The 27,829-nt window shown below is 40.1% G+C and overlaps 1 protein-coding gene across 2 annotated transcripts in view; it reads left to right on the top strand.

Annotated features, from left to right (window-relative positions):
• CD84 (CD84 molecule) overlaps positions 1–26,404 on the top strand; it is a gene marked incomplete at both ends in the record, with an annotated part of 35,446 nt that extends 9,042 nt beyond the window's left edge. The window contains 7 exons of one of the 2 annotated variants that reach the window (XM_079696472.1): positions 8,979–9,326; positions 20,714–20,965; positions 21,365–21,484; positions 22,155–22,187; positions 23,548–23,645; positions 24,567–24,629; positions 26,339–26,404. In XM_079696472.1, the coding sequence (XP_079552598.1) occupies positions 8,979–9,326; positions 20,714–20,965; positions 21,365–21,484; positions 22,155–22,187; positions 23,548–23,645; positions 24,567–24,629; positions 26,339–26,404 (980 nt within the window). The remainder of the gene's footprint in view (positions 1–8,978; positions 9,327–20,713; positions 20,966–21,364; positions 21,485–22,154; positions 22,188–23,547; positions 23,646–24,566; positions 24,630–26,338) is intronic. The other variant, XM_079696473.1, reaches the window with a different exon arrangement.
• Positions 26,405–27,829: the final 1,425 nt, after the last annotated feature.

The following is a 27,829-nucleotide window of genomic DNA, read 5'->3' as shown; positions in this document are numbered from 1 at the left end:
CTGCAGCAGTGAATTCCACCATTCTGTCTTCCAGGTCACTTATCCGTTTTTCTGCCTCAGTTATTCTACTATTGATTCCTTCTAGTGTAGTTTTCATTTCAGTTATTGTATTGTTTATCTCTGTTTGTTTTTTCTTTAATTCTTCTAGGTCTTTGTTAAACATTTCTTGCATCTTCTCGATCTTTGCCTCCGTTCTTTTTCCGAGGTCCTGGATCATCTTCACTATCATTATTCTGAATTATTTTTCTAGAATGTTGCCTATCTCCGCTTCATTTAGTTGTTTTTCTGGGGTTTTATCTTGTTTCTTCATCTGGTACATAGCCCTCTGCTTTTTCATCTTGCTTATCTTTCTGTGAATGTTGTTCTTGTTCCACATGCTGCAGGACTGTAGTTCTTCTTGCTTCTGCTGTCTGACCTCTGGTGGATGAGGCTATCTAAGAGGATTGTGTAAGTTTCCAGATGGGAGGGACTGGTGGTGGGTAGAGCTGCCTAGTGTCATTTAATCTTCATAATTCCTCAAAGTGATAGAGGAATTTTATTTCATTTACCAACTAGAATTCTGCGGTTTAACAGGTAAGTGACTACTTAGTCATGGTCATTTAGCTGGTTGGCAACAGAGCCTTGACTAGAACATGTTTCTTGATCCCTAGTTCAGGACACTTTTACTAACCATGCTTTGAAGCCCCGGCCTCTGGACCTATGTAATTTTTTGTTGTTGTTGTTAACAACATGAGAATATTGGAATGGAAAGCAGTTACAGTTAGCCAACTTCTCCTTCTTATTAATCAGTTTACACCATGGACCTTCCACACCAAGACGCAGAAAGCAGTAGAGTTATCTCTTGCCCTCACTCTCTCTCTTGCTCTGAGTTTTCTACCTTGCTTTTTATTGCTAGAAAAAGGGTAACTGGGTCAGTAGCCAAAAAATTATTTATTCTTTCAACAAATATTTAATAATCATCCACTAATTGTTAGGGAAATACTAGTGACCAAAACAGACAAGGACTGCATGGCAATTATATTCTCATGGGGGTGCAAAGTGGGGAAGACAATAAGTAAATACACACATACAATGCTTTAGTAGTCAAAACTGCTATGAGGAAAAATAAAGTAAGACAAAGCAATAGGGAGTGATGGGAAGGAGACTGCTACTTAAACATGGTGATTAAGAAAGCTCTCTCTGATGAGATGACATTGGAGCAGAGTTTCACAGTAAGGGAGTGCTGGAAAGAGTGTAGAAAAGGAGGACAGCAAGTACAAAGTCTCTAAGGCAACAGCAGCTGGTTTGAAGAATGAGGAAGTCAGTGTGATTGGAGTGAGTAGGGGAGAGAAAGGTAGGAGATGAGGCAGGAGAGCAGGGGCAGACCAGACAGGACCTAGTAGATGGTGGCAAAGTATATGAAAGGAGATTAGGGAGCCCCTCAAAACCCCAAATGTACACTGTCTTTGTTTTTAATAGACTCTAAGGAGAACTATGAGGTTTAAGCCTAAACACCCTCTTTGTTGTCATCAATATTTAATATTTCAAAATCTCTTTAGATTCCACCCAACACTTCATAGTAAGTTTCCCTTGCTCAGCTATGAAGAATTTCCCTCTATTCAGTTAATGTTCTCCCGCCCCATCAAAATTTCTAACCCAGATGAAGTTTCTGATTCTTTATTTTTTCCCAACACATTTCTTATTCTCATATTCTCTATTGCCTTCTTCCAGTTAGTGAGTCAGTGATTTTTGGCAGCTACTTTATCATGAAATGTACATTTGTGAAGTCCACCCATTCATATGGGTTCATCCAGGGAAACAGGAGTTATCACCTAATACACGAAAGATATATTAGGCTGGAAAATGTGCCCAGCTTCCCTTCCAGGAGGGGAAATCCAGCTCCAGTGAATAACCTGTCCACGGTGCTGTCTAAGCTGGTGTCATCCTTCCCCTCTGGTCCCCTCTTCACCATAGCTACCTAGGGGTCGCAGCGAACATATTTTCCCATCCAAGCCCACATCCCAGGGTTCCAGCCTTTTCTTGCCTTTGCTTCTCCTCTAGAAGTAGTACCTTTCTCCTACCCACCCCTGCTGTGGTCTGGCTATGGGAATCAGGAAATCACACACAGTGGGAGATGTTATAAATGTGGGTCATCTCTTCTTCGTTAGGCTCCCAAGCCTGCTCAGCAGTACCTTCATCCACTTAATCAATCCCTTGTTAACTCCCTGAGGTGTTCCCTGGAGCAGCATTTCCTCAAAATTTTTACATTCATCAAAATAATAATAGCAACTACCATTTTTATGTGCCAGGCATTGTGCTAAGTGCTCTATCTTTTTAATTGCATTGAATAATTATCCACATTTTAAAGGTGAGGAACCTGAGGATCAGAGAATTTCAATAATTTTCTCAAGATAATATATGTAGGTTCAAATATACCTAGATTCAAAATGTGTGTCCGTAACCTTTATGCTTCCTAACTAGTCCCACTCTTGCCTCTTCTTATCTCCTACATTACTGAAGAGATGAAGGCTATCAACCATGACTGTCTACTATTTTAACTTCTCTACTCCAAAATGTCCACTATGTATTAAACACCTTCTGTGTGCCCTCACAACAATTCCATGAGGCAGGCATTATTATATCCTATCTTGTAGTTAAGTAATATAAGGGCCTCAGTAAATGTCAGGGATTGAACTTGAACACAGGTCCATCTGGCTCAAACCTATGTTTCCTCCACTTCACAAAGCAGACTTTCTTCTATCCCTACTCCCAACAAGACCTCAAAATACCCGTATGCTTTCACTCATCCTTTCCTTTTTTTCTTCCACTTCAGATGAAGGTATTACCCTCCTCTGATTGAAAACCTATACTTTTCTCTGCCCACTATTTCCATTCCATCTTTTGTTCCACACAAGCATTAGTGGCCAGTGTATCCTGCACTGTGCTAGGCGCTTGGGATTTGAAGGCAAGGTCCCTGGATTCAAGTGATTCACAGTGTCCAGAAACAGACACATGGATTCATGGCTACCAGCCAGTGTGGCAAGTACTATTAGAGAGAAACACCAAACTCCATGAGTAGGAGCATGTAACCTAGAGCAGACATAATCAGGGAAATCTCTATCTTCTCTCCCTTCTTACCACCCTTCCCCCACCAATACCTTCTACTTTAAAACAAAATCAAATAGTAGTTTTTCTTGACCCTCTAGCTATTATTCTATCTTATAACATTTCTTTCACTATCAAGCTTTTCCACTTCTTTACCACATATTCTATCCTCAATCCTCTGTACTCTGGCCTCCATTTGAATCATCCTAACTTGCACTACATTCTCAAGCACCATCAATAACCTCCTAAAGGACAAATCTAGGGATCATTTTCAGTCTTTATCTTACTTGAAGACTCTGAATCACTAGACATCAGTTATAGTCCCCTTCTTGAGATTTTTTGTCCTCCTGGATTTCATGATATTGTCCACTATTGGTTCCTCTCTTGCCACTCCTACCACTTGGTCTATTCAGTTTCTTTTGATAGTGCCTCTTTTAGAAATGTAAGCGCTGCTCACAAGGCTCAGCCTTGGACTTCAGCCAACTCTTCCTGAGTGCCCCTCTTCTTCAATCATCTCTCCATAGATGATTCCTAAACCACTTGAATTTCAGTTTGATGGCAAATGACAAAGACTCAAAAAAAAAAAAGAATTCCTTATAGAAGAAAAAAGTTTATTTCTTGCTCATGTCAAATGTCTGCAGTTGGCAGTTCAGTTGGTAGAATAGTTCACAAGGTAATCAGGAATCCAGACTTTTTCAGTCTTCCTGCTCCACAGTTCTCAGTACTTGGCTTCCTCTTCTTGACCCAAAATGTCCAAGATCCAGTTGTCATGGCATTCCAGCCTGCAAGAGACAAGGAAGAAATGAAAACAAAGCATCCTCTTCTTAAAGACATAAAAGTTGATACAGTACTTTCACTTTCATCCTATGGACCTGAACTTAGTCACATGACCAAACTGAGCTAGCAGAAGGCTGGGCAATGTAGTCTTTTTTGTTTGTTTGTTTTTTTAACATCTTTATTGGAGTATAATTGCTTTACAATGGTGTGTTAGTTTCTGCTTTATAACAAATTGAATCAGCTATACATATACATATATCACCATATATCTTCCCTCTTGCATCTCCCTCCCTCCCACCCTCCCTTTCCCACCCTTCTAGGTGGTCACAAAATACCGAGCTGATCTCCCTGTGCTATGCAGCTGCTTCCCACTAGCTAACGGTTTTACATTTGATAGTGTATATATGTCCATATCACTCTCTCACTTTGTCCCAACTTACCCTTCCCCCTCCCCGTGTCCTCAAGTCCATTCTCTAGTAGGTCTGCGTCTTTATTCCTGTCCTGCCCCTAGGTTCTTCATGACCTTTTTTTTTTTCTTAGATTCCATATATATGTGTTACTAAGAATGGAGATGAAAACAAATATTGGAAAACAACTAGCAGATTCTGTCACAGCCCCCCAAATAATACTTTGAATCCATTAACTTTTCTCATCTTCCATACTTCCAACTCCTTATTTATATGGTCCACCATCATCTCACATTCAATATTTCTGACACTAAACTTGTCTTCTCCTTTTGACTCCTTTCAAGCATAAACTTAATCAATTTCCAGTAGCTATTAGTTTTCCACTGACATGAAGTAGACACTCAAAATATATTGTTGAATTCTGTGACATGCCTCCTTATTCCTTGCCTTTATTTGTGCTCTCTCTCAAATTCAGCCCTTCCTTTCCATTCTCATCATCATCCCCCGATTCACGCCCAGATGGCTACAATAGCCTATGAAATGGTTTCTTAAGCCCAGCTTCTCTTTCCTCTTATTCTTCCTACGTGTTATTACCATATTACTATGACCCTAAAACATCATTTAATATTTATTCTCAAAAACCTTAATAGCTCCCCTCTGCCTGTGGTGTAGACTTCAAACTCAGGGCTATCCCAAATTTAAACAATTTATATCTCCAGCCTTATTGCTCTCTACTCTGTTATGCAAATCTATACTTATTCAACCTATATCACACATTCTCCTGCTTCTATACTTTTATTCAGGACCTGAGGACCCGAGACACCCATCCTTTCCCTTTCTATCCAATAAAATTCTATTCACTCTTCAAGTTCTTCCTCAAATTCTATTTCCTCCAAGAAGTTTTCTCTAACCACTGCAGATCAAAGTGATCTCTCCCTTCCTTGAAAGCCTACTGCAATTATTGTCTCTACCATTTGCTTAAATTTATCATTTTCCACTTCATATTGTAAAGGAGAGTTATGTGTGTCTGTGTGTGTGTCTTATTTCCCTAAGCATATACGAAATTTCTAAAAAAGACAGGGAACTTGTCTTGGTCATAGACTTGCATAGTCCACTTCATAGTAAGTCCTTAAGAAATTTTTGTGCCACGAATTCTCTCTGAAATTGAGTTTTCTTAAGGTCTCCTCCAACACTAATATAATGTTTGAGTCCCCTCAGCACCTAGAAAAATAAATATTAGGGTTGGTTGATATGGAGATTCTTTTTTAAAAGACTGAAGTCTTTAAGAGAAGAATAAAGGCCACCAAGTGGAGTGGTGTTGAAAACTCTATCCCTCTGTGCTTTACTTGAATTAGCCCTTAATAATGGCTCTTCATACGTTCTTCAGTATGGCCCTGGTGTCATGAAGGCCATCATAGAGATGGACTAGGGAAGCCCTAAAGGGCATGCCCTAATTGTTAAGGTGAGGATGAGAATGAGAGTCATTACTAACATTTATTTTGGCTTGATGGTTACCAGAGTTTCTACTCATGATTTTCTGATCACTAATTAGATAGGCGATTTTTATAGTTATTATTTCCATTCTGTGGATGAAAATACTGAGACTCAGAAAAGTCTTCTGGCTTTATTAAGTTTGCCCAGCTCATAAGTAGAAGTACTAGCACCTATGTCTTCAGTCTCCTTATCTTTACGCTGCATGCTATGGTTTTGCAGCTGCCTCAGACCTCGGATGGAATGTCCAAAGGTGCATATTACGCTTGTGTAAGCCCTACACCTTTCCTCAGCAAGCCCAGGAATCTCACCCCTAACACCACAGCATAAAATAGCAACAGGGCTTCCGCTAGCTTAGCGTATCTGCCACCCCCACTGCCTTATCTTTTGATGCCCCAGCATCACTTCCTGAATGACTTGCTACAGAAGACAAGACATACTTCAAAAACAACACCACACACCAATCATTTTATGACCGCACAATTGTGCTCCTATTAAGAAGGCCCCAGCCTTAACAAACTGCCCACCACTTCCTGGAGTTTGATAAGAGAATTATGAGTCTATGGAACCCACACCCTCTCCACCTTCTCACACTGAACCTGAATCCAAAGAGCAGAATGGAAATTAGGCACAAGGGCCTGACTAAAAAAAAAAAAGCCTTATGAGATGTAGGAGATCTGGCACCAGGACCAGCCATATAATTTGTGGAACCCAGTAGAACATGAAAATATGGGGTCCCTTGTTCAAATAATATTAAGAAGTTCAAAGTGACATGGCAGCATTAAATCAAGTTCAGGTCCTTCTGAGCTCAAGGCTCTGTACAACTGCACAGGTCACATGTCCATAACTGGGACATCCAAGAATTCAGGCTGGGACACTCTAAGTTCCCCTCTACCCGACCTTATCAGCCCAGTGGAAGAGTTTTTCTGCAGAGAATTAATGTTGAAGGAATGGATTTTAATAAACTCTGACTCCTGTCACCGAAGGCAAGCTTAGTCTCTCCTGTTCCCCTAGTGGTTTGTTCCTTTTGCTTTTACCATTTAGTACCCATCATATCGTATTATTGTTCACTTGAATGCTCATGTGTCTTATTCTCTGGGTTGTGAGCTCCTCAGGGCTGCCACCATGTTCTATTCATCCCTGAGTCCCTAACACAGCATCTGGCACTTAATTAGCCCTTAATAAATGTTTGTAGATAGGGATCATTTGTGTCGCTCTTTCCCTCAGGGCCCTGTTACGTCTCATTCTGTACTTAGCCCACCCCAACTAAGTCACCAGTCCTTGCCTGGGATATTCATCCTAAGGGAAAATCTTGGATGTTTTGAAAGGAAAGAGGTTTATATTAGCAGTCCCTGACTCATTAAGGAGTTACTGTGTTGGAGAGCGGGGGTGGCCATAGTGAGACAGCACCATCAGGTTAAGAAATATCTTTGCTTTTCTGACACTTCAAAATGACTTGTATTCTCAATGACCTTTATTCTTGTCCTCTTTTCTTTTTTTAATTAATTAATTTTTTTTTTGACTGTGTTTGGTCTTCATTGCTGCGCACACACTTTCTCTAGTTGTGGCAAGCAGGAGCTACACTTCGTTGCGGTGCGCAGGCTTCTCATTGTTCTGGCTTCTCTTTGTTGTGGAGCACTGGCTCTAGGAATGCAGGCTTCTGTAGTTGTGGCACATGGGCTTAGTAGTTGTGGCACACGGGCTTAGTTGCTCCATGGAATGTGGGATCTTCCCAGACCAGGGCTCGGACCTGTGTCCCCTGCATTGGCAGGCAGATTCGTAACCACTGTGCCACCAGGGAAGCCCTATTCTTGCCCTCTTTATGCCAAGCCTGGATAAACTTTAGGGTCAACCTGAACTCACTTACATGGGAAAATTTTGTTCTGCTCTTTGGGGCTTACATGCAACCAGTACTCATCAGAATGGCCCTTTTACTCTTTATGGCTGAAGCCCTACTTGATTGGTCAGGGCCTGTACTTATTTGTTATTAAACAGTTTGAATATCATACATGCTGGCTAAACACAGTATTTCACACTATATAGCTCAGTGAGAATAACAAAGTGATGAAAGAATAGAAGGAAGAGGAGAAAAAACACCCTATAATTATATTGCTTTTCATTTTACAAACTATGTATTAAATCAATTTATCTTCATAAGGTAATGGAGGAGAAGAGAAAAAAATAAACATTTCATTTTTTTCCATGCTAGATTTTAAAAGCATTCATCCTTCAGCTTTTACCCGAAAGTATTCCTGGATTCCCAGAACAAATCAAGTCCCCTTCTTATTCTCTCTCGAAGTACCATGACACTTAATACCATTTGCACTTATCTAATCAAACCTGTTCTCTTCTTTAACTGTTAAGTTCCAGAGAGCAGGAACTATGTCTATTTTTACTCACCATTGTACCCCCATCTCCTTACATCATGCTTTAAGGAGTAGATGCTCAACAAATGTTTGTATTATAATTAAATTAATAAATACCTGCCATATTATCTGGAACAAAGCTGACCTTGAATAAATACATGCATTCATTCATAAAAGTATAAATGAATAAACGAACTTTGCTTACTTCAGAAGTTGCTCCAAAAGATCCTAGGCAACACATAAGTTAACTCCATTTATTAATTCATTCCACAAATATTTACTAAGCACCCACTATGTGTCAAGTACTTGTCTAAAGACTGGGGATATAGCAATGAACAAAAAAGACCCCCCAAAATCACCAGCTTGGGGAATATTTACTCCAGAGCCTCTAAAGCACTCTCTGCCTATATCTTCTAGGAATAGAGGCATACATGTAGCTCTTTATTTGCAAAGACCACAGTAACCATCATAGGCTCTTGTCCCAGCTCTTTGACCACTTGGCAATATGACTTGGGAAAGAAAGAACATTTAATATCTCAGACCTCATGGAAGTTTATGGCCTTCATCTCTCAAATTCCATCTAGCTCTCAGAGTCTATACGTCTAGATAAATAAATTTTAATGAAATGGATCCCTTAAAATTCACTGGGAAACTTAGTTTTTGAAAGAGCATCCTTTAGAATATTTAGCCATCATATTAAATATATTTAAAACAGAATGCTCCCCCCACAAAAAAGAAGGTATCATCAAGAAACTGGATGAGCTGCTCCTTGGGGAGATTCAAGCCTGGGGAAACAGGGAATTCTAAAAGGTGCAACAGTCAAATGGTTATGATTTTCTATTTATGTCCTCAGGTCTGGAAGCAGCTGGAAGTGACACAGACATCTTCATGATGAATGGGATTCTGGGGGAGTCAGTTACTTTCCCCTTAAATATCCAACAATCACAGAAAGTTATGAGCATTTCTTGGAATTCCAAAACATCTGTCGCTTTTGTAACACCAGGAAACTCAGAAGCAGCACCCACAATTTCCATAACCCACCAAAATTACCATGAACGAATAAATGTCTCAGGTCAGAACTATAACCTGGAGCTCAGAAATCTGAGATTGGAAGACTCAGGGATCTACAAAGCCGACATAAATGTAAAGATCTCTGAAATGATCACCACCACCACCAGGTGCTACAATCTTCAAGTCTATCGTAAGTGTGGGAAGACAGAGGGCTTGTTTTTTTATTTTTACTTTGAAATTTGCTGTCTAAAGAACACTTTTATTTCTGACAGCTGGATTCCCTAAATCTTTTTATACTTATAAATACTTACATAAATATATCAGTACTTAAGAGGATGTGGCTTTGCTTGCTTTTAGCTATGTACTCTTCCTTTGGACCTTGTTTCTCTTTCCTATAAAATGTAAAGAATCATACTATTTACTTCCCATAGTTATTGTGAAGATCAAGTAAGACAGTGTATGCAAAGTACTTTTTAAAAACCTTTTTATTTTGAAATAATTATAGATGCATAGAAAGGTGTAAAGAAATGTATAGGGAGGGCCTGTGTGCATTCCACCCCCACCTCTCCCAATGGTAACATCTTACATAAGTAGAGTACAATATCAAAACCAGGAAATTGACATTGGTACAATCTGTAGAGCTTATTTATTGAATAGATTTCACCAGTTATATAGGCACTTATTTATGTGTATGTCTGTAGCTCTGTACAATTTATTCACATAAATAGCCTTATGTAAACATTACCATAATCAAAATACTTAACTGTACCGATGTCACAAGATTCCTTCATCCCTTTATAGTCACTCATTGCCACCCCATTTCCCCTCCCAAACTCCTGGGAGACATTAATCCATTCTTCATATCTAAAATTATGTTACTTCACAAATGTTACATAGATAGAATCATGCAGTATGCAAGCTTTTGAGATTGGCTTTTTTCATTCAGCATGATTTCTTTGAGCCATCCTAATTATTACCAGTATCAATAGGTTATATATTTTTATTGTTGGATAGTATTTCATGGTACAGATGTACTACTTTGTTTAACCATTCACCTATTGAGGGATATATTAGTTGTTTCTAGTTTGGGGATTATTACAAATAAAGCTGCTATGAACATTTGCATACAAGTTTCTGCATGAAATAAGTTTTTGTTTCTTTAAGATAAATGTCCAAGAAAGAAATCATATGGTAAATCCATTTTTCTTTCTTTAAATGGTTTATTGTGATAAAATATACATAATATTTAACATGTTAATCATTTTTAAGTGTAACATTCAGTGGCATTAAGTACGTTTACATTGTTGTGCAATCATCACCACTCTTCAACTCCAGAAAATTTTTTTCCCTTTTAGATAGATTCTATTTTTTAGAGCAGTTCAAGGTTCATACAAAAGTTTAGTAAAAAGTACGGAGTTCCCATATGCACCCTGACTTCTACGACATACATAGCCTCCTACATTATCTACATCCCCCACCAGAGTGATATATTTATTACAATTAATAATGTACATTGATACATCATTAGCAACCAAAGCCCACAGTTTACATTAGGGTTCACTCTTGGTGTTATACATTCTATGGGTAATGACAAATATATAATGACATTTATCCACCATGACACTATCATTCAGAATAGTTTCACTGCCCTAAAATCCCTCTGTGTTCTGCTTATTCATCCCTCCCCCCAAGCCCTGGCAACCACTGATCTTACTGTCTCCATGGTTTTATCTTTTTCAGAATGTCATGTAGTTGGAATCACACAGTATGTAACCCTTTTAACGAAGGTTGGCTTCGTCCACTTAGTAATATGCATTTAAGTTATCTTCATATCTTTTCATGGCTTGATAGCTCTCTCCAGAACTTTTGAGTCATTTTTAGTGTTAAAAGAATTGCCAAATTATTTTGCATTGCCACCAAAAATGTACGAATGATCAGTATCTCCACATCCTCACAGCATTTAGTGTTGTCACTGTATTTTATTTTGGTCATTCTGATGAGTGAGTAGTATATTTCATTTTGGTTTTTAATTTTAATTTCTCCAGTAGCTAATGCAAAATGCTTTTAAAAGGTAAAATATTAACACTGTTATCATCACTAAAATTGCTGCAATTCACTAGGAGATGTGTGTGGTGTGTTATGTAATGCTACTCAAAGTGTGGTCTGTGTGCTGGCAGCATCAGCATCACCTGGGAACTTATTGGAAATGCAAATTCTCAGGCCACAATCCTCACCATTGGTGGTGAAGCCCAGGAATCTGTGTTTTAACATTCTCTCTGAACTATTCCTATGTGTGCTGAAGTTTGAGAAGTGCTAATCTAGAACTGTCCTGTCCAATATGGTAGTCAGTAGCTACATGTAGCTATTAAGTATTTGAAATGTGGTGAGTACAAATTGAAATGTGCTCTAAGTGTAAAATACACACTAGATTTAGCATCAATAAAGAAACCCATAAAATATCTCATTAATCAATTTTATATTGGTTCCAGGTTAAGATAACATTTTGGACATATTGTGTTAAATAAAATACATTATTACATCACCTGTTTATTTTCACTACTTTTAATGTGGCTATTAGAAAAATTTAAATTACATAAGTGGTTAACATTTTATTTCAGCACTAATTTCTAGCATAGAGAATATTTGAACCATGTCTCAAGGATTTTACTGTCCATCTGCCCCACAGCAGAAAAACACAGAAATGTGACTAACAGATAAAATTCAGGTATACAGTTAATCCACTAAAGTTCAAGCTCCATAAAGGCAGAGACTGGTATATGATACACTTCATGTTCCCAGCTCCTACCTTGCCAGGCACATAGTGGGTGCTGCAGAAGTATTTGTTGAATGGAAAAATGAATTAATCATAATAGTCCCAGGTCCTAATACAGTGCCTGGCAATTGTAAGTGCTCAATTAATATAGCATAATTCAATCGGGTTGCATCTGGATAGGACACATACTGTAAAGAACATTAATGTTAGAATTAGAACCTTTGTCAAATATGTGACCCTGGGCAAGTTGCTTACCTTGCCTGGGCCTAAATTTCCTTATCTATAAAATGTAGATTGTAATAGGTGGGATTAATTGAGATAGTGTTAGTTGAGCTCCTAGTACAGTGCAAGCCTTAACGTAGACGCTCAATAACTAGCTGTTGTTATTAATTTTTTTAACCCTTGTCCCCTTTTTAGATTCTAGTTAGGAAGAACTTCCTAGATGAAGAAGGCTCTGAACTGAGCATGAGCGGCAGAGTCAAAGAACCATACCCAAGTGTGGACACTTCAGAAAATATCTGACTCATTCAAGAACTTTGGCTGAGAAAATAAAGAGGGCATTCAATTTTATGATGTTTGTTTTCATCCCGTTATATGTTTAGTTTTACCCACTCAGTCTTTAGGGGGTGTTAAACCATCTGCAATTAGGGCAGACTACTGTAAAGTCTTAGAGAAAGCCCATACAACAAAATCTGCACTTTTGGGGTAGTTAGCTGAGAAGATAAAGAGAAAGAAACTGACATTTAATAACACTATCTATTTGTATGGCATTCTACCACCTAATTTTTAAAAATACATAAAGATTATACATATTTAGGCAATATATGCACAAACAGAGCAAAAGATAATACAATGAAATGCAACTCCTCCTTTTCAGAGGCAGTCATTATTGCCAGTTTATTTTGCTTCTTCTGTAGAAAATTGAAGTACATATAAGCACAGATAGATTGGTGCTGGATAGATAGATAGATGATAGATAGATAGTAGAGTGGTCTTTATATATAATAGTTCATCTAATCCTCACAACCACCCTAACTAGAGAAAATTGTTGTCCCCGTGTTATAATTGAGGAGACCTAAGCTCAGTGCAGCTGGATACCTTCTCCACCATTCCATAGTTAGAGAACAGTGGAGCCTGGATTCTGAACCTAGTCTCCAATGGCTTCTCCACACTTTGACTTGGGAGGATGAAGGCCTGTCAGCCACAATCCTTACCTTCTCTGCCCATCAGCTTTGTGTAGGTAACATCTCTGTTCCTGCAGAGAAAAATGAGATGGAATCCTATTCTTCACCACTATCCCCCACCTTGACACCCACACATAAAAAAAACTCTTTTTAAAAATAAGTGAACAACAAGCAGAGACTTAAACACTGTTGTAAATCAAGTTTCTACGGAAACATACACACACCATTTGGTTCCTTTTTCACTATACATATCTGTATCTACCACTGTTATAGCTAATCAAGGTCTTTACTCCAAACTTGTTTAGAAGTTCTTTGGCAAGTTATCACTAATTCTGATCTGGAATGGTTCCCTCTAAGAGACACTTAGGACCAGAATATCTGGTTAGGTTGGAATCAAAGACTTTACAGCTCTTAGTTCCCATGTTCTACTCCCTCACAGGTACAGACAAATGGTTCCTACATTTACAGTGCTGAATTTATTGCCTTTACAGACTCCACATTAATTAGAAAGTCATGTGCCTGTTCCTTCCTCTATTTCCTCCCTCACATGGCAATAATGGGAGGAGAAAACCACATTGCAGCAGTTTTGACAAGAATGAACTAAACTTATCAGCTCTAAATATGGTCCTTTTCTTATCTCCTGGTAAAAGGTTTTTCCTTTCCTTCTGGCAGCTCCAGATCTAGCTATTGCCTCAACTTATATATAATTGGTTTTTAGATAACCCTTTACTACCTACAACTTTTATCATTCACTTTTTCATTGCTTTAGTAAAAACATTTTTTAAATGAACTTTTATTATTTTTTTTCTTTTTAAACATCTTTATTGGAGTATAATTGCTTCACAATGGTGTGTTAGTTTCTGCTTTACAACAAAGTGAATCAGCTATACATATACATACATCCCCATATCTCCTCCCTCTTGTGGCTTTCTCCCACCCTCCCTATCCCACCCCTCTAGGTGGTCACAGAGCACCGAGCTGATCTCCCTGTGCTATGTGGTTGTTTCCCACTAGCTATCTATTTTACGTTTGGTAGTGTATATATGTCCATGCCACTCTCTCACTTTGTCACAGCTTACCCTTCCCCCTCCCCATATCCTCAAGTCAATTCTCTAGTAGGTCTGTGTCTTTATTCCCGTCTAACCCCTAGGTTCCTCATGACATTTTTTTTCTTAGATTCCATATATATGTGTTAACATACAGTATTTGTCTTTCTCTTTCTGACTTACTTCGCTCTGTATGACACACTCTAGTTCCATCCACCTCACTACAAATAACTCAATTTCATTTCTTTTTTGAGTAATATTCCATTGTATATATGTGCCACATCTTCTTTATTCATTCATCTGTTGATGGACACTTAGGTTGCTTCCATGTCCTGGCTATTGCAAATAGAGCTGCAATGAACCCTGTGGTACATGACACTTTTTGAATTATGGTTTTCTCAGGGAATATGCTCAGTAGTGGGATTGCTGGGTTGTATGGTAGTCCTATTTTTAGTTTTTTGAGGAACCTCCATACTGTTCTCTATAGTGGCTGTATCAATTTACATTCCCACCAGCAGTGCAAGAGGGTTCCCTTTTCTCCACACACTCTCCAGCATTTATTGTTTGTAGATTTTTTTGATCATGGCCATTCTGACTGGAGTGAGGTGATACCTCATTGTAGTTTTGACTTGCATTTCTCTAGTGATTAGTGATGTTAAGCATTCTTTCATGTGTTTGTTGGAGATCTGTATGTCTTCTTTGGAGAAATGTCTATTTAGGTCTTCTGCCCATTTTTGGGTTGGGTTGTTTGTTATTTTGATATTGAGTTGCATGAGTTGCTTATAAATTTTGGAGGTTAATCCTTTGTCACTTGCTTCATTTGCAAATATTTTCTCCCACTCTGAGGGTTGTCTTTTGGTCTTGTTTATGGTTTCCTTTGCTGTGCAAAATCTTTTAAGTTTCATTAGATCCCAATAATTTATTTTTGTTTTTATTTCCATTTCTCTAGGAGGTGGGTCAAAAGGACCTTGCTGTGATTTATGTCGTAGTGTGCTCTGCCTATGTTTTCCTCTAAAGTTTATGAAGTCTGTCCTTACATTTAGATCTTTAATCCATTTTCAGTTTATTTTTGTGTATGGTATTAGGGAGTGCTCTAATTTCATTCTTTTACATGTAGCCGTCCAGTTTTCCCAGCACCACTTATTGAAGAGGCTGTCTTTTCTCTATTGTATATTCTTGCCCCCTTTATTAAAGTTAAGATGACCATATGTGTGTGGGTTTATCTCTGGGCTTACTATCCTGTTCCATTGATCTATATTTCTGTTTTTGTGCGAGTACCATACTGTCTTAATTACTGTAGGTTTGTAGTATAGTCTGAAGTCTGGGAGCCTGATTCCTCCAGCTCTGTTTTTCTTTTCTGAAGATTGCTTTGGCTCTTCAGGTCTTTTGTGTTTCAGTACAAATTTTGAAAATTTTTTTCTAGTTCTGTGAAAAATGCCATTGGTAATTTGATAGGGATTACATTGAGTCTGTAGATTACTTTGGGTAGTAGAGTCATTTTAACAATGTTGATTCTTCCAATCTAAGAACATGGTATATCTCTCCATCTGTTTGAATCATCTTTAATTTCTTTCATCAGTGTCTTATAGTTTTCTGCATACAGGTCTTTTGTCTCCTTAGGTAGGTATATTCCTAGGTATTTTATTCTTATTTTTGCAATGGTAAATGTGAGTGTTTCCTTAATTTCTCTTTAAGATTTTTCATCATTAGTGTATAGGAATGTAAGAGATTTCTGTGTATTAATTTTGTGTCCTGCTACTTTACCAAATTCATTGATTAGCTCTAGTAGTTTTCTGGTGGCATCTTTAGGATTCTCTATGTATAGTATCATGTCATCTGCAAACAGTGACAGCTTTACTCTTCTTTTCTGATTTGGACTCTTTTATTTCTTTTTCTTCTCTGATTGCGGTGGCTAAAACTTTCAAAACTCTGTTGAATAATAGTGGTGAGAGTGGACAACCTTGTCTTCTTCCCACTCTTAGAGGAAATGGGTTCAGTTTTTCACCATTGAGAACTATGTTGGCTGTGTGTTTGTTATATATGACCTTTATTATGTTGAGGTAAGTTCCCTCCATGCCTACTTTCTGGAGGGCTTCTATCATAAATGGGTGTTGAATTTTGTCAAAAGCTTTTTCTACATCTATTGAAATGATCATATGGTTTTTCTCCTTCTGTTTGTTAATATAGTTTATCACATTGACTGATTTGCATATATTGCAGAATCCTTGCATTCCTGGGGTAAACCCTGCTTGATCATGGTGTATGATCAGTTTAATGTGCTGTTGGATTCTGTTTGCTAGTATTTTTGTGAGGATTTTTTGCAACTGTGTTCATCAGTGATATTGGCCTGTAGTTTTATTCCTTTGTGACATCTTTGGTTTTGGTATCAGCGTTATGGTGGCCTTGTAGAATGAGTTCAGCAGTGTTCCTCCTTCTGCTATATTTTGGAAGAGTTTGAGAAGGATAGGTGTTAGCTCTTCTCTAAATGTTTGATAGAATTCGCCTGTGAAGCCATCTGGTCCTGGGCTTTTGTTTGTCGCAAGATTTTTAATCACAGTCTGAATTTCAGTGCTTGTGATTCATTTGTTTATACTTTCTATTTCTTCCTGGATCAGTCTCGGACAGTTGTGCTTTTCTAAGAATTTGTCCCTTTCTTCCTGGTTGTCCATTTTATTGGCATATAGTTGCTTGTAGTAATCTCTCATGATCGTTTGTATTTCTTCAGTGTCAGTTATTCTTTTTCATTTCTAATTCTATTGATTTGAGTCTTCTCCCTTTTTTTCTTGAATGAGTCTGGCTAATGGTTTATCAATTTTGTTTACCTTCTCAAAGGACCAGCTTTTAGTTTTATTGATCTTTGCTACTGTTTCCTTCATTTCTTTATCATTTATTTCTGATCTGATCTTAATGATTTCTTTCCTTCTGCTAACTTTGGGGGTTTTTTGTTCTTCTTTCTCTAATTGCTGTAGGTGTAAGGTTAGGTTGTTTACATGAGATGTTTCTTGTTTCTTCAGGTAGGATTGTATTGCTATAAACTTCCTTCATAAAACTGCTTTTGCTGTATCCCATAAGTTTTGGGTTATCGTGTTTTCATTGTCATTTGTTTCTAGGTATTTTTTGATTTCCTCTTTCATTTCTTCATTGATCTCTTGGTTATTAAGTAGTGTATTGTTTAGCCTCCATGTGTTTGTATTTTTTACAGATTGTTTCTTGTAATTGATATCTAGTCTCATAGTGTTGTGGTCAGAAAAGACACTTGATATGATTTAAATTTTCTTAAATTTACCAAGGCTTGATTTGTGACCCAAGATATGATCTATCAGGAGGATGTTCCCTAAGCACTTGAAAAAAAAGTGTAATCCACTGTTTTGGGTTGGTATGTCCTATAAATATCAATTAAGTTCATCTTGTTTAATGTATCATATAAAGTTTGTGTTTCCTTTTTTTTTTTTTCATTTTGGATGATCGGTCCATTGGTGAAAGTGGGGTGTTAAAGTCCCATACTAAGATTGTGTTCCTGTCAATTTCCCCTTTTATGTCTATTAGCAGTTGCCTTATATATTGAGGTGCACCTATGTTGAGTGCATAAATGTTTACAATTGTTATATCTTCTTCTTGGATTGATCCCTTGATCAGTATGTAGTGTCCTTCTTTGTCTCTTGTAATAGTCTTTATTCTAAAGTCTATTTTGTCTGATATGAGAATTGCTATTCCAGCTTTCTTTTGATATCCATTTGCGTGGAATATCTTTCCATCCCCTCACTTGCAATGTGTATGTATCCCTAGGTCTGAAGTGGGTCTCTTGTAGACAGCATATATAAGGGTCTTGTTTTTGTATGCATTCAGCCAGTCTATGACTTTTGGTTGGAGCACTGAATCCATTTACATTTAAGGTAATTATCCATATGTATGTTCCTGTTACCAGTTTCTTAATTGTTTTGGGTTTGTTATTGTAGGTCTTTTCCTTCTCTTGTGTTTCCTGCCTAAGGAAGTTCCTTTAGCATTTGTTGTAAAGCTGGTTTGGTGGTGCTGAACTCTCTTAGCTTTTGCCTGTCTGTAAAGCTTTGAATTTCTCTGTTGAAACTGAATGAGATCCTTGCTGGGTAGAGTAATCTTGTTTGTTGGTCTTTCCCTTTCATTACTTTAAATATGTCCTACCAGTCCCTTCTGGCTTGCAGTGTTTCTGCTGAAAGATCAGCTGTTAACCTTGTGGAGATTCCCTTGTATGTTATTTGTTGTTTTTCCCTTGTTGCTTGTAATAGTTTTTTCTTTGTATTTAATTTTTGATAGTTTGATTAGTATGTGTCTTGGAATGTTTCTCCTTGGATTTATCCTATATGGGACTCTCTGTGCTTCCTGGACTTGATTGATTATTTCCTTTACTGTATTAGGAAACTTTTCAACTATAACCTCTTAAAATATTTTCTCAGTCCCTTTGTTTTTCTCTTCTTTTTCTGGGACCCCTATAATTCGCATATTGGTGCCTTTAATGTTGTCCTAGACGTCTATGAGACTGTCCTCATTTCTTTTCATTCTTTTTTCTTTATTCTGCTCTGAAGTAGTTATTTCCACTATTTTACCTTCCAGGTCACTTATCCATTCTTCTGCCTCAGTTATTCTGCTATTGATCCCTTCTAGAGAATTTTAAATTTTATCTATTGTGTTGTTTAACGTTGTTTGTTTGCTCTTTACTTCTTCTAGGTCCTTGTTAAATGTTTCTTGTATTTTCTCCATTCTTTTTCCAGTATTTTGGATCATCTTTACTATCACTTTTCTGAATTCTTTTTCAGGTAGACTGCCTATTTCCTCTTCATTTGTTTGGTCTGGTGGGCCTTTACCTTGCTCCTTCATCTGCTGTGTGTTTTTCTGTCTTCTCATTTTGCTTCACTTACTGTGTTTGGAGTCTCCTTTTCACAGGCTTCAGGTTCCTAGCTCCCATTGTTTTTGGAGTCTGTCCCCAGTGGCTAAGTTTGGTTCAGTGTGTTGTGTAGGTTTCCTGGTGGAGGGGACTAGTGCCTGTGTTCTGGTGGATGAAGCTGGATCTTGTCTTTCTGGTGGGCACGACCACGTCTAGTGGTGTGTTTTGGGGTGCCTGTGACCTTATTATGATTTTAGGCAGCCTCTCTGTTAATGGGTGGGGTTGTGTTCCTGTCTTGGTAGCTGTTCAGCATAGGGTGTCCAGCATTGTACCTTGCTCATCGTTGAGTGGAGTAGGTCTTAGCACTGAGATGGAGATCTCTGCGAGAGCCTTCGCCGTTTGATACTACCTGGAGCTGGGAGGTCTCTGGTGGACCCATGTCCTGAGCTCAGCTCTCCCACCACAGAGGCACAGACCTGACATTCAGCCGGAGCATGAAGACCCTGTCAGCCACACAGCTCAGAAGAAAAGGGAGAAAAAAAGGAAGAACAAACAAATAAAATAAAATAAATATAAAAAAAATTTATTAATATAAAAAATACTTATTAACAATAGAAAAAATTAAAAAGCAATAAAAAAGAAAAGAAAAGAAATAAGGAAGTGAGCAACCAAACCAAAAAACAAATCTACCAATGATAACAAACTCTAAAATGTACACTAAAAAAAAAAAAAGAAAGAAACCGGACAGACAGAACCCTAGGACAAAGCTATACAGACAAGATCACACCAAGAAACATACACATACACACTCACAAAAAGAAGAAAAGGAAAAAAAATACATATATCTTTTGGGAAGTCTGAGGTCTTCTGTCAACGTTCAGTAGGTAGGTGTTCTGTAGGAGTTGTTCCACATGTAGATGTATTTCTGATATATTTGTGGGGAGGAAGGTGATCTCCACGTCTTACTCCTCCTCCATCTTGAAGTTCTCCCCCCTTTCAGTGGTTTTTGTTGAGCATTTATATCCCTAGCCAACATATCATTGCAACTGATGAGGGAACCAACATGAGGAACGGATAAACACAACCAATATATATATTGGTTGACATTTTCATTTAAGTTCAGTAATAAGAAAAAAGTGATTCAACAAAGACATATATATTGGAGCTTCACTTGTTCATCAATGATGTGAGCAATTTCTTTGCTGAACTGGATAGTGGTTTTCAAATACTGGAAGAACATTTCCAATTTTTTGTGTGCTATTCACAATATAATGACTACAGACAGGATGCATTGTTAGTTTAATCTGCTTCAGTACCCTCTCCTCCATTGCTTTCTTAAGTCTAGTGTGACAATCAAGAAAACAGTAAGTCAAGCCCTAGTTTGCAGCATTTGCCAATTTCTTTGGTGTAAATACTCCCACTTTGGCTGATTTTAAGACCTGCAAAGTTGGGAAGACTTTGTATTGATACATCATTACAAGGGATAGATACAATAGATGGAAATAACCTCTAGAGCATAGATTATAGTAAATTGTCCAAAAAAATTAGAAAGTGATGAGTTTTGAAGAGTTATTAGCTTTGTTTTTAATATAATTTATTTCATTGTAAGTTTTTAATATCCATCATGAAAATTTCTGAAAATTTAACAGTTGGCTCCCACAAGCTGGTATAGGCCAGCTCCAGCTTACCACTGGCTCATGTGTTTTCTCCTCATAGGTCGGCTTGGGAAGCCAAAAATTACTCAGAGTTTAATGACATCTGTGAATAGCACCTGCAATGTCACACTGACATGCTCTGTCGAGAGAGAAGAAAAGAATGTGACATACAGTTGGAGTCCACTGGAGGAAGAAGGCAATGTTCTTCGAGTCTTCCAGACCCCTGACAACCAAGAACTGACTTACACGTGTACAGCATGGAACCCTGTCAGCAACAATTCTGACTCCATCTCTGCCAAGCAGCTCTGTGCAGGTAACCATCTCTGTCCATCTCTCCTGGAGTCTCAGAAATCACTGTAACCTGCTGCAAGGCCTGAATCGGCCCTAGCTCTCCAGGGGAAGGTGCCTCTCTTATGCCAGGGCTGGACCCAGGGGAATTCTCTTCCCAAGAAGCCCTAGAAAAGAATCCAAAGCCTTCTGGGTGATGCTGGGCATTTCAGGGTGTTCTGAGGCAGCCCCCGCTTAGCTCCCCAATTCACTTTCTGATCTTGACCTTTAATAGCAGGAAGTACAGTTTCCCTCGGAGCTTTGGCACTCCCCTCTATCCATATTGAGTGTCCTCCAGGGGAGTGCCCCTGAATATGGACAAGCTTGCCCAGCCTCTAAGGCCTATTTCCTGAGAGTCAAGTCTCACAGCATCTTCTATTTCCAGACATCGCAATGGGCCTCCATACTCACCGCACTGTGCTGCTGAGTGGGCTGGCTGTGCTCTCTCTGCTTCTAATCATTCTAGCTTCAGTGATTTTGTTCCTTTTGCACAAAAGAGGACAAGGTAAGATTTTCTCAGAAGTTAAAATGTGGAAATGCACCTTCCTTCTTCCTTCTTCCTTCTTCCTGGGACTGAAGTCATTTATCCAAGGTGGGGTGGAAATATCCTTTGTTCCAGGGAATTAGCCTTCCTAAAATCCCCAGCCCCTCACCTTACCATCTCCCAGAAAGATTGTACTGAGGACTATATAACATTACCCTGAACGGTCTTCAAAATATGTTTCTGGGATCACCAAGATGTGGTGGGCCTAGAAGTTGGGTTTGAGTTTAGCACTGGCATTAACAAGCTGTGCTTCATGGGATACATGTCTTTACCTCTCTGACTCAATGTTCTCACATGTGAAATGAGGTTTGGACTAGGTCTCCAAGGTCACTTCCAATTCCATCAAAACTGTGAGCTTTGAAATGTCATTGAGGGACATGTACTAATTTTATATTCCATGGTTGTCACTAGATCCCTTTGGGTCCCTCTGGATCATTCTGTAATTGTAACCATTCTCAATTCAGAAAACCTGATCTTCGGCCCTAGGGGATCATTATACCCTCCTATTCCTCCTAACTCCGTGTCCACCCAAAATCTTGCTTTCCCACTGATCATAATAACAAGCCTGAATGTAGCGAGGCTCTACATCTGATTCCATATTCCTGACTCTCCTTTGTGTCTGATTCCTCAGGTTCCCACTTAAAGACCTTCAGTAAGAACCCTGGTAAGTTCTCAGCCATGAGTTTCCCTGTGTGATGGAAGAGATGCATTCACAGCAGAGTGGTTAAGCCTAAGCTTGTACTTTGCAGGCAGTCTGGGGTGAAGGTGGCAGCTTGACCATTTATCAACTACCAGTTATTTTATCACTGTCTCAGTTTTCTCAGTTGTAAAATATGCATAAAAATAGGATGTACTGCATATAAATATTAAATGGATTTAATGAATTACACATATAAAATACTTGGCCCAGTGCCTGGTACCTCGTAAATACTCAGTTAGTGTTAGATACTATACTTACAATCGACCAACCTGGGCTTGGCACAGAAGGAGGCATTCTGGCGGAAGAGAGTCTGTGACATGAACTGTAACTCAAATGGCGTCATGATGGGGAGAAATCACACAACCTGCTCAAGCCATAGGTGATGTTTTGGGCTCCTCAAAGAGGCATCTGCCTCCAATCTCTCACAGCCTCATGGGAAGGAATAAGGGCTATTTTTTCATCTGCAAATGAGATAAGAGAGAGCACTGGGTCCGGCTCACTCACCAGGTCTGAGGCAGGGGCTACGACAGGACTAAACTCTGAAACACTGGATCCCTGTAATATCACTCAGCTCAGACTTGTTGTCTGCGGATATGCTGGTGCCCTGGAATATGAAGGCCCCAAATTATGGCTATCTCTTTTCAACTTGACGCTCAAATGTTCCATGTTAGGAGCAAAGAAAAGCAGTACACTGGGAGGAATGCCCACGAATTCTTAAAAGTAGGGACTTATCTCTCTTGTCTGCTGCTCTGTGACCTCATACATAGCTTGGCATGTGGAGAGAGCTTAACAAATCTTTGACTCTGTGAATCAGTCAAGCAACAAATATTTGTGGAGCATCTACTACAGGTCTAACATTGAGGTGGTAAAAGAAAGGTATGCACCAGAAGAGGCCAACACAGTGTATAACTAGAGAGAATCATTCTAGTCGAAAAATTAAGACCCTCACGTGAAAAGAAAACTAGCCATGCAAGGCAGTGGATGCTAAGTGCCAGACACACTAAGACCCTGGGTGGAAAAGCTACCTTCAGTGCCAACACCGGGATTGGGGAGAATCTCTTTACCCTAATGTGGGCTTTGGAGCAGAAAAGAATTCCCACTGAGCTCTGGATGAAACCTGAGCCAGGTGTCTCCCATCCCACATGCCATCCCTAGAAAAGGAAAAGAGAGTCAAGGATCCAAGCATCCATCTCAAGAGGATGGGAGTCATTTAACCTCTTGGGGTTTTATTTCTTCATCTGAAAAAGAGAACATTAGAATAGATCACCTCGAAAAATTCATCCACATTTCACATACTGTGGTTCTATGTTTGTTTGTGACACAGATGCTGCCTCAAAGAAAACAATATACACATACATCACAGTTCCAAGAGACACCCAGACAGCAGAGCCCAGGATCTATGATGAAATCCCACAGTCCAAGGTGAGGTGATGCTACTCGTGGGTCTCCACCACAGCCCCCCAGGACAGGGAGTCATGGGCAGCAGCCACAGCCAAGAGCCTGACGGGGTCCAACCAGGAAATACCAGGTCAGGGAAATGATGCCATGAGTCTTTCTATGAGGACAAGAATATGGTCAGGTGTCACCCCATAACAGTCTCCCAGGATTGAAGCCTCATGCTTCCACATGAGAGCCTGGCTCCAGGTTAAATGAGAGTCATGACTAAGAGCAAAGCACCTTCTATAGGGGACCCACAACAGGGGTGTCCCTTTTGTTAGGTGAGAGCTGTTATGTGGCCACTACAGGTGAACAATTTGCTAAGGGGGTTTCAAGGTCACAGAACTGAGAGAGGTCCCCTTGAACTTGACTTCTTGGTCTGGCTGCAGCAACAGCTTGCTTTCCTCAGGCTGATTCACTCTGTCCCACAGCCTCGCCTCTCGCCTGCCTTTTACCTGCCTGTCCCTCCCTCACCTCCACCCTGAACCAGACTTCTACATGGTATTGCCTTTCTCTGTGCCCCCACCAGCGTGCTCTCCTAAAGTCTCCAAGGAGTGAAAGGGAAACTGAGGTCTGCTCGGTCAATCCAGCCTTGTACTTGGACTGATAGGTCAGCTGGGTCCATAGAGCCCATGGAAAGCTAAAATTCTGACTAAGCAAGACTCAGTCTGACCCCTCTTCTTGGCTTCTGAAGATTTTTCCCAATGGCTGCCAACTGTCCCATGCTCACCTCCACCTGAACCTGATCCTCTCCAAAGCTGGATGGAACCAGAGTTGAAGCTGGAGAGGAGGCCACCTAGTGAAAGTGCAACCAGGGAGGGCTGATGGGCAGAAGCAGAAGTAAGAAGGGGGACTCATAAGATTTTACCTGGGCTCCCTCACTGAGGGAAGATGGGTATTTTACAGGTGCTCCCCACCAAGGAGGAGCCAGTGAACACGATTTATTCCATAGTGCAGTACTCTGATAAGGTAAAGACTTTCTGATTTTTAACCTTGTTGTCCTGTCTATTCCAACCTTTCTGCTGTATCTTGTCCATCCAACCAGGAATCAGCTGGTTCCCTTGGGACTCTATGCTTCTCAGGATTAATTGCTGAGGGCCTTGGTCTCATTCCACACATTCACAGAGCCCTACTTCCCAGGTCCATGACCATCCACAAGCTGGCTTCCTTGATGCTGATCCCACACTTTATATGCAGGAGCCCCTAGGCCTCTGAACTACAGTGTGGAAACTCCAGCCTCTATAACATCCAAGGCCATTGCTAGCTCACAGTGTGGAAATTAGAAAGCAGGTGTCCCCCACCTTCCCCCTACCCCGGGCAGACACAGGCCCACACCAAGTGCACAGTAGAACACAAGGGCAAGTAGAACACAAGCTGAACCCCCGTTCCCATTTGCTCCCTCAGCAGACCCTCACAGTGTGTAACATGCCCAACCATTTGTAGAGCTCTAGTGACACTCACATTCCCTGTGCCTCAGTGTCCTTCTCTCAATTATGCAAAGAGAGAAGGTAAGTCCTGATCTTTGACAGGACTTTCAGTTTGGGGGATCTGGTGAGGAGTTGATACTGTCTGAGGGTCCTCATTTCTGCTACAGTAAGGACAGCTCTGGGGTATCTGGGTGAATCAAATATTTTGGCAGTGTTTCTGTTTTATAGCTGAGCTAATAGGTAGGAAGTTAATCATGAAAGATAAATTTGAACCCAGAAGTCTCGGAGGAAAGGGATAATAATGATAACAAATGAAGAGTGAGAAGAAATATAGGGATATCAAAATGGAATGCAAATGAATCCATGAATAAGAATTAAGAGCTGATTCTATGAGGCATCTATGAGTTGGCCAAGTAGGAAGGTCATAAGGGAACTCAATGCACAGGTCAGTTTGAATGTAAAGATAAGCCAAGTGTCCTGGAGAACAAGGTAAAAGGACCTTGACTTCCTCAGTGATCAGGAGATGAAAGGAGGGAGAAGGAAAAGAAGGAGGTGAGTGAGGAAAGAGGAGGAGGAGGGAAAAGGGAGGAGAAGCAGGAAGCGGGAAGCAAGGTGTCCGCATGTTTGAACCAGGATTGGAAAGAGAGTGGGAGGAAACAGAGAAGAAAATACAACTGGAAAAGACTAGACTTGAGGGATTAGTCAGGGACTCTTGGATTGAGACATCTCAAAGTAAACCCTCTAGACAAGTTAGATGACAATTATTAATTTGGATAATGTGTAATTTAAAACCTAGGACTCTGCAAGCCAATGGGAGAGTTGTCTGCAGTATTCTAAGTAACTAGAGCATATGACACCAGTGGAGGTGACTCACCACTAAATATAGGCCAAGGTGCAGTTACTGTGATACAGAAGGAATGAGGCTGAACTAGGAACATGGAACATGGGTAGCTTGAGCCTGGATGTTGCCTCAAGTCTATAATCAAAATCAGTGCAAATATCCACATTCTCTACTGCTGCTTTTTCCTAAGCTAAGAAGTTGATTACCCAAGGGCTTCCAAATTGCGTGGCTGGAACAGAGGTGAGGGACTCAGCAAAGGACAAGGCCCTGCTACCCAGTTTACCCCAGAACCAGGGAAATCTAAGGCATCTGTCTGTGCCATTTGCATGACTCTTGAGGGCTCCTTGTGGGACTGGAATTCCCTACCAGCACCTTTCAGTCAACATGTCCTCCTTCTCCCTTTTGTGCAGATGGGGAAAACCAACACTCAGGACAGCAAACCTCCTGGGACTTCAAGCTATGAAATTGTGATCTAGGCTCCCAGATGGAATTCTCCCCATGGAAATTGAGCTACAACCATACCTACTGGCAGATGCTCCAGACCTAGACTTGCTAGGCTCAGATCTTACCTGGAGATTGCAAATCACCAGATCCCAACACGTAAGCAAAGAAGCAAACACTCTGTTGCTGGGCATAGCTCGTGCCTAGATAAGCAAATGGATGCATGCCCTTTCTGAAATCGCTCCCTTCCTGATGAATGACAAGTGCTTCCCACCCTTCTTCACACTGCAGCACATGGAGAAAATATTTTTATGGCCCAATGGGGTAAACAGTCAAGATTGCTCATGGCTGGAGGCTGTGTATGACCAGAGGTGATGACCATTCCCAGCAACCCCATATGTGAAGGATCCACATTTTGCACACCTGTAATCTGCCATGACACACCACTTAGGAGCCTCTTCTCACACTCAATATATGGGAGGAGCCCTGGTCCCTGGCTTCCCCAAGTCCACACTGCACCTTGGGCAGATGAGCCCCTCACATGAGTACATGGCTTGGCATGTAGAGTGTGGACTGCATTTCAGCCTCTGTTTGTCCCTTTGCCTGGGAAACTTTGTTCAGGGTACACCTGGCTGGACCAGCCCAACCCTATATGACTGTGTGGCATGGGAAGCCATCAGAGTTGTGGTTCTCAGCTGTGCAGACACAGTCTCCCAATAGAGTGTTGGAAAATGCTCTTTCTGTAGGAACTAGACTTCTGGGGCATTATTCTTCAGGCTCCACTTCAGAAACTTCATAATATATATTTTTCTGGCCAAGTTTTCCTTCTATATCACTCTGTGATTGTTAATTTTATGTGTCAACTTGATTGGACCATGGGGTGCCCAGATATCTGGTTAAACATTATTCAGGCTGTGAGTGTGAGGGATGAGATAAACAATTGAATTGGTAGACTGAGTAAAGCAGATTAATCTTCCCCTCCAGTGTGGGTGGGCATCACCAAATCCATTGAAAACCTGAATAGAACAAAAAAGCAGAGTAAGGGAAAATCCATTCTCTCTCTGCCTGTCTTTGAAATGGAACATCAGTCTTCTCCTGCCTTAGGACTTGCACATGGACTGGAATGTCCACGATCAGCTGTCCTGGTTCTCAGGCCGTTGGACTCAGACCAAAACTATACCATCACCTCTCCAGCTTGCTGACTACAGATCTTGGAATTTTTCAATCTCCATAACCACATGAGTCAATTCCTTTATAGCTATTTCCTGTTGGATCTGTTTCTCTGCAGAACCAGGCTAATACACTCTCCAAACAGCCTCATCAAGAAGAAGAAGCCAGGGCTTCCCTGGTGGCGCAGTGGTTGAGAGTCCACCTGCTGATGGAGGGGACACGGGTTCGTGCCCCAGTCCAGGAAGATCCCACATGCCACAGAGTGGCTAGGCCCATGAGCCATGGCCGCT

This window comes from Hyperoodon ampullatus (assembly GCF_949752795.1).
Source record: "Hyperoodon ampullatus genome assembly, chromosome: 2".
Classification (NCBI taxonomy): Eukaryota; Metazoa; Chordata; class Mammalia; order Artiodactyla; family Ziphiidae; genus Hyperoodon; species Hyperoodon ampullatus.
Note: the sequence above shows the minus strand (reverse complement) of the source record. Positions and strands in the feature narration are given on the sequence as shown.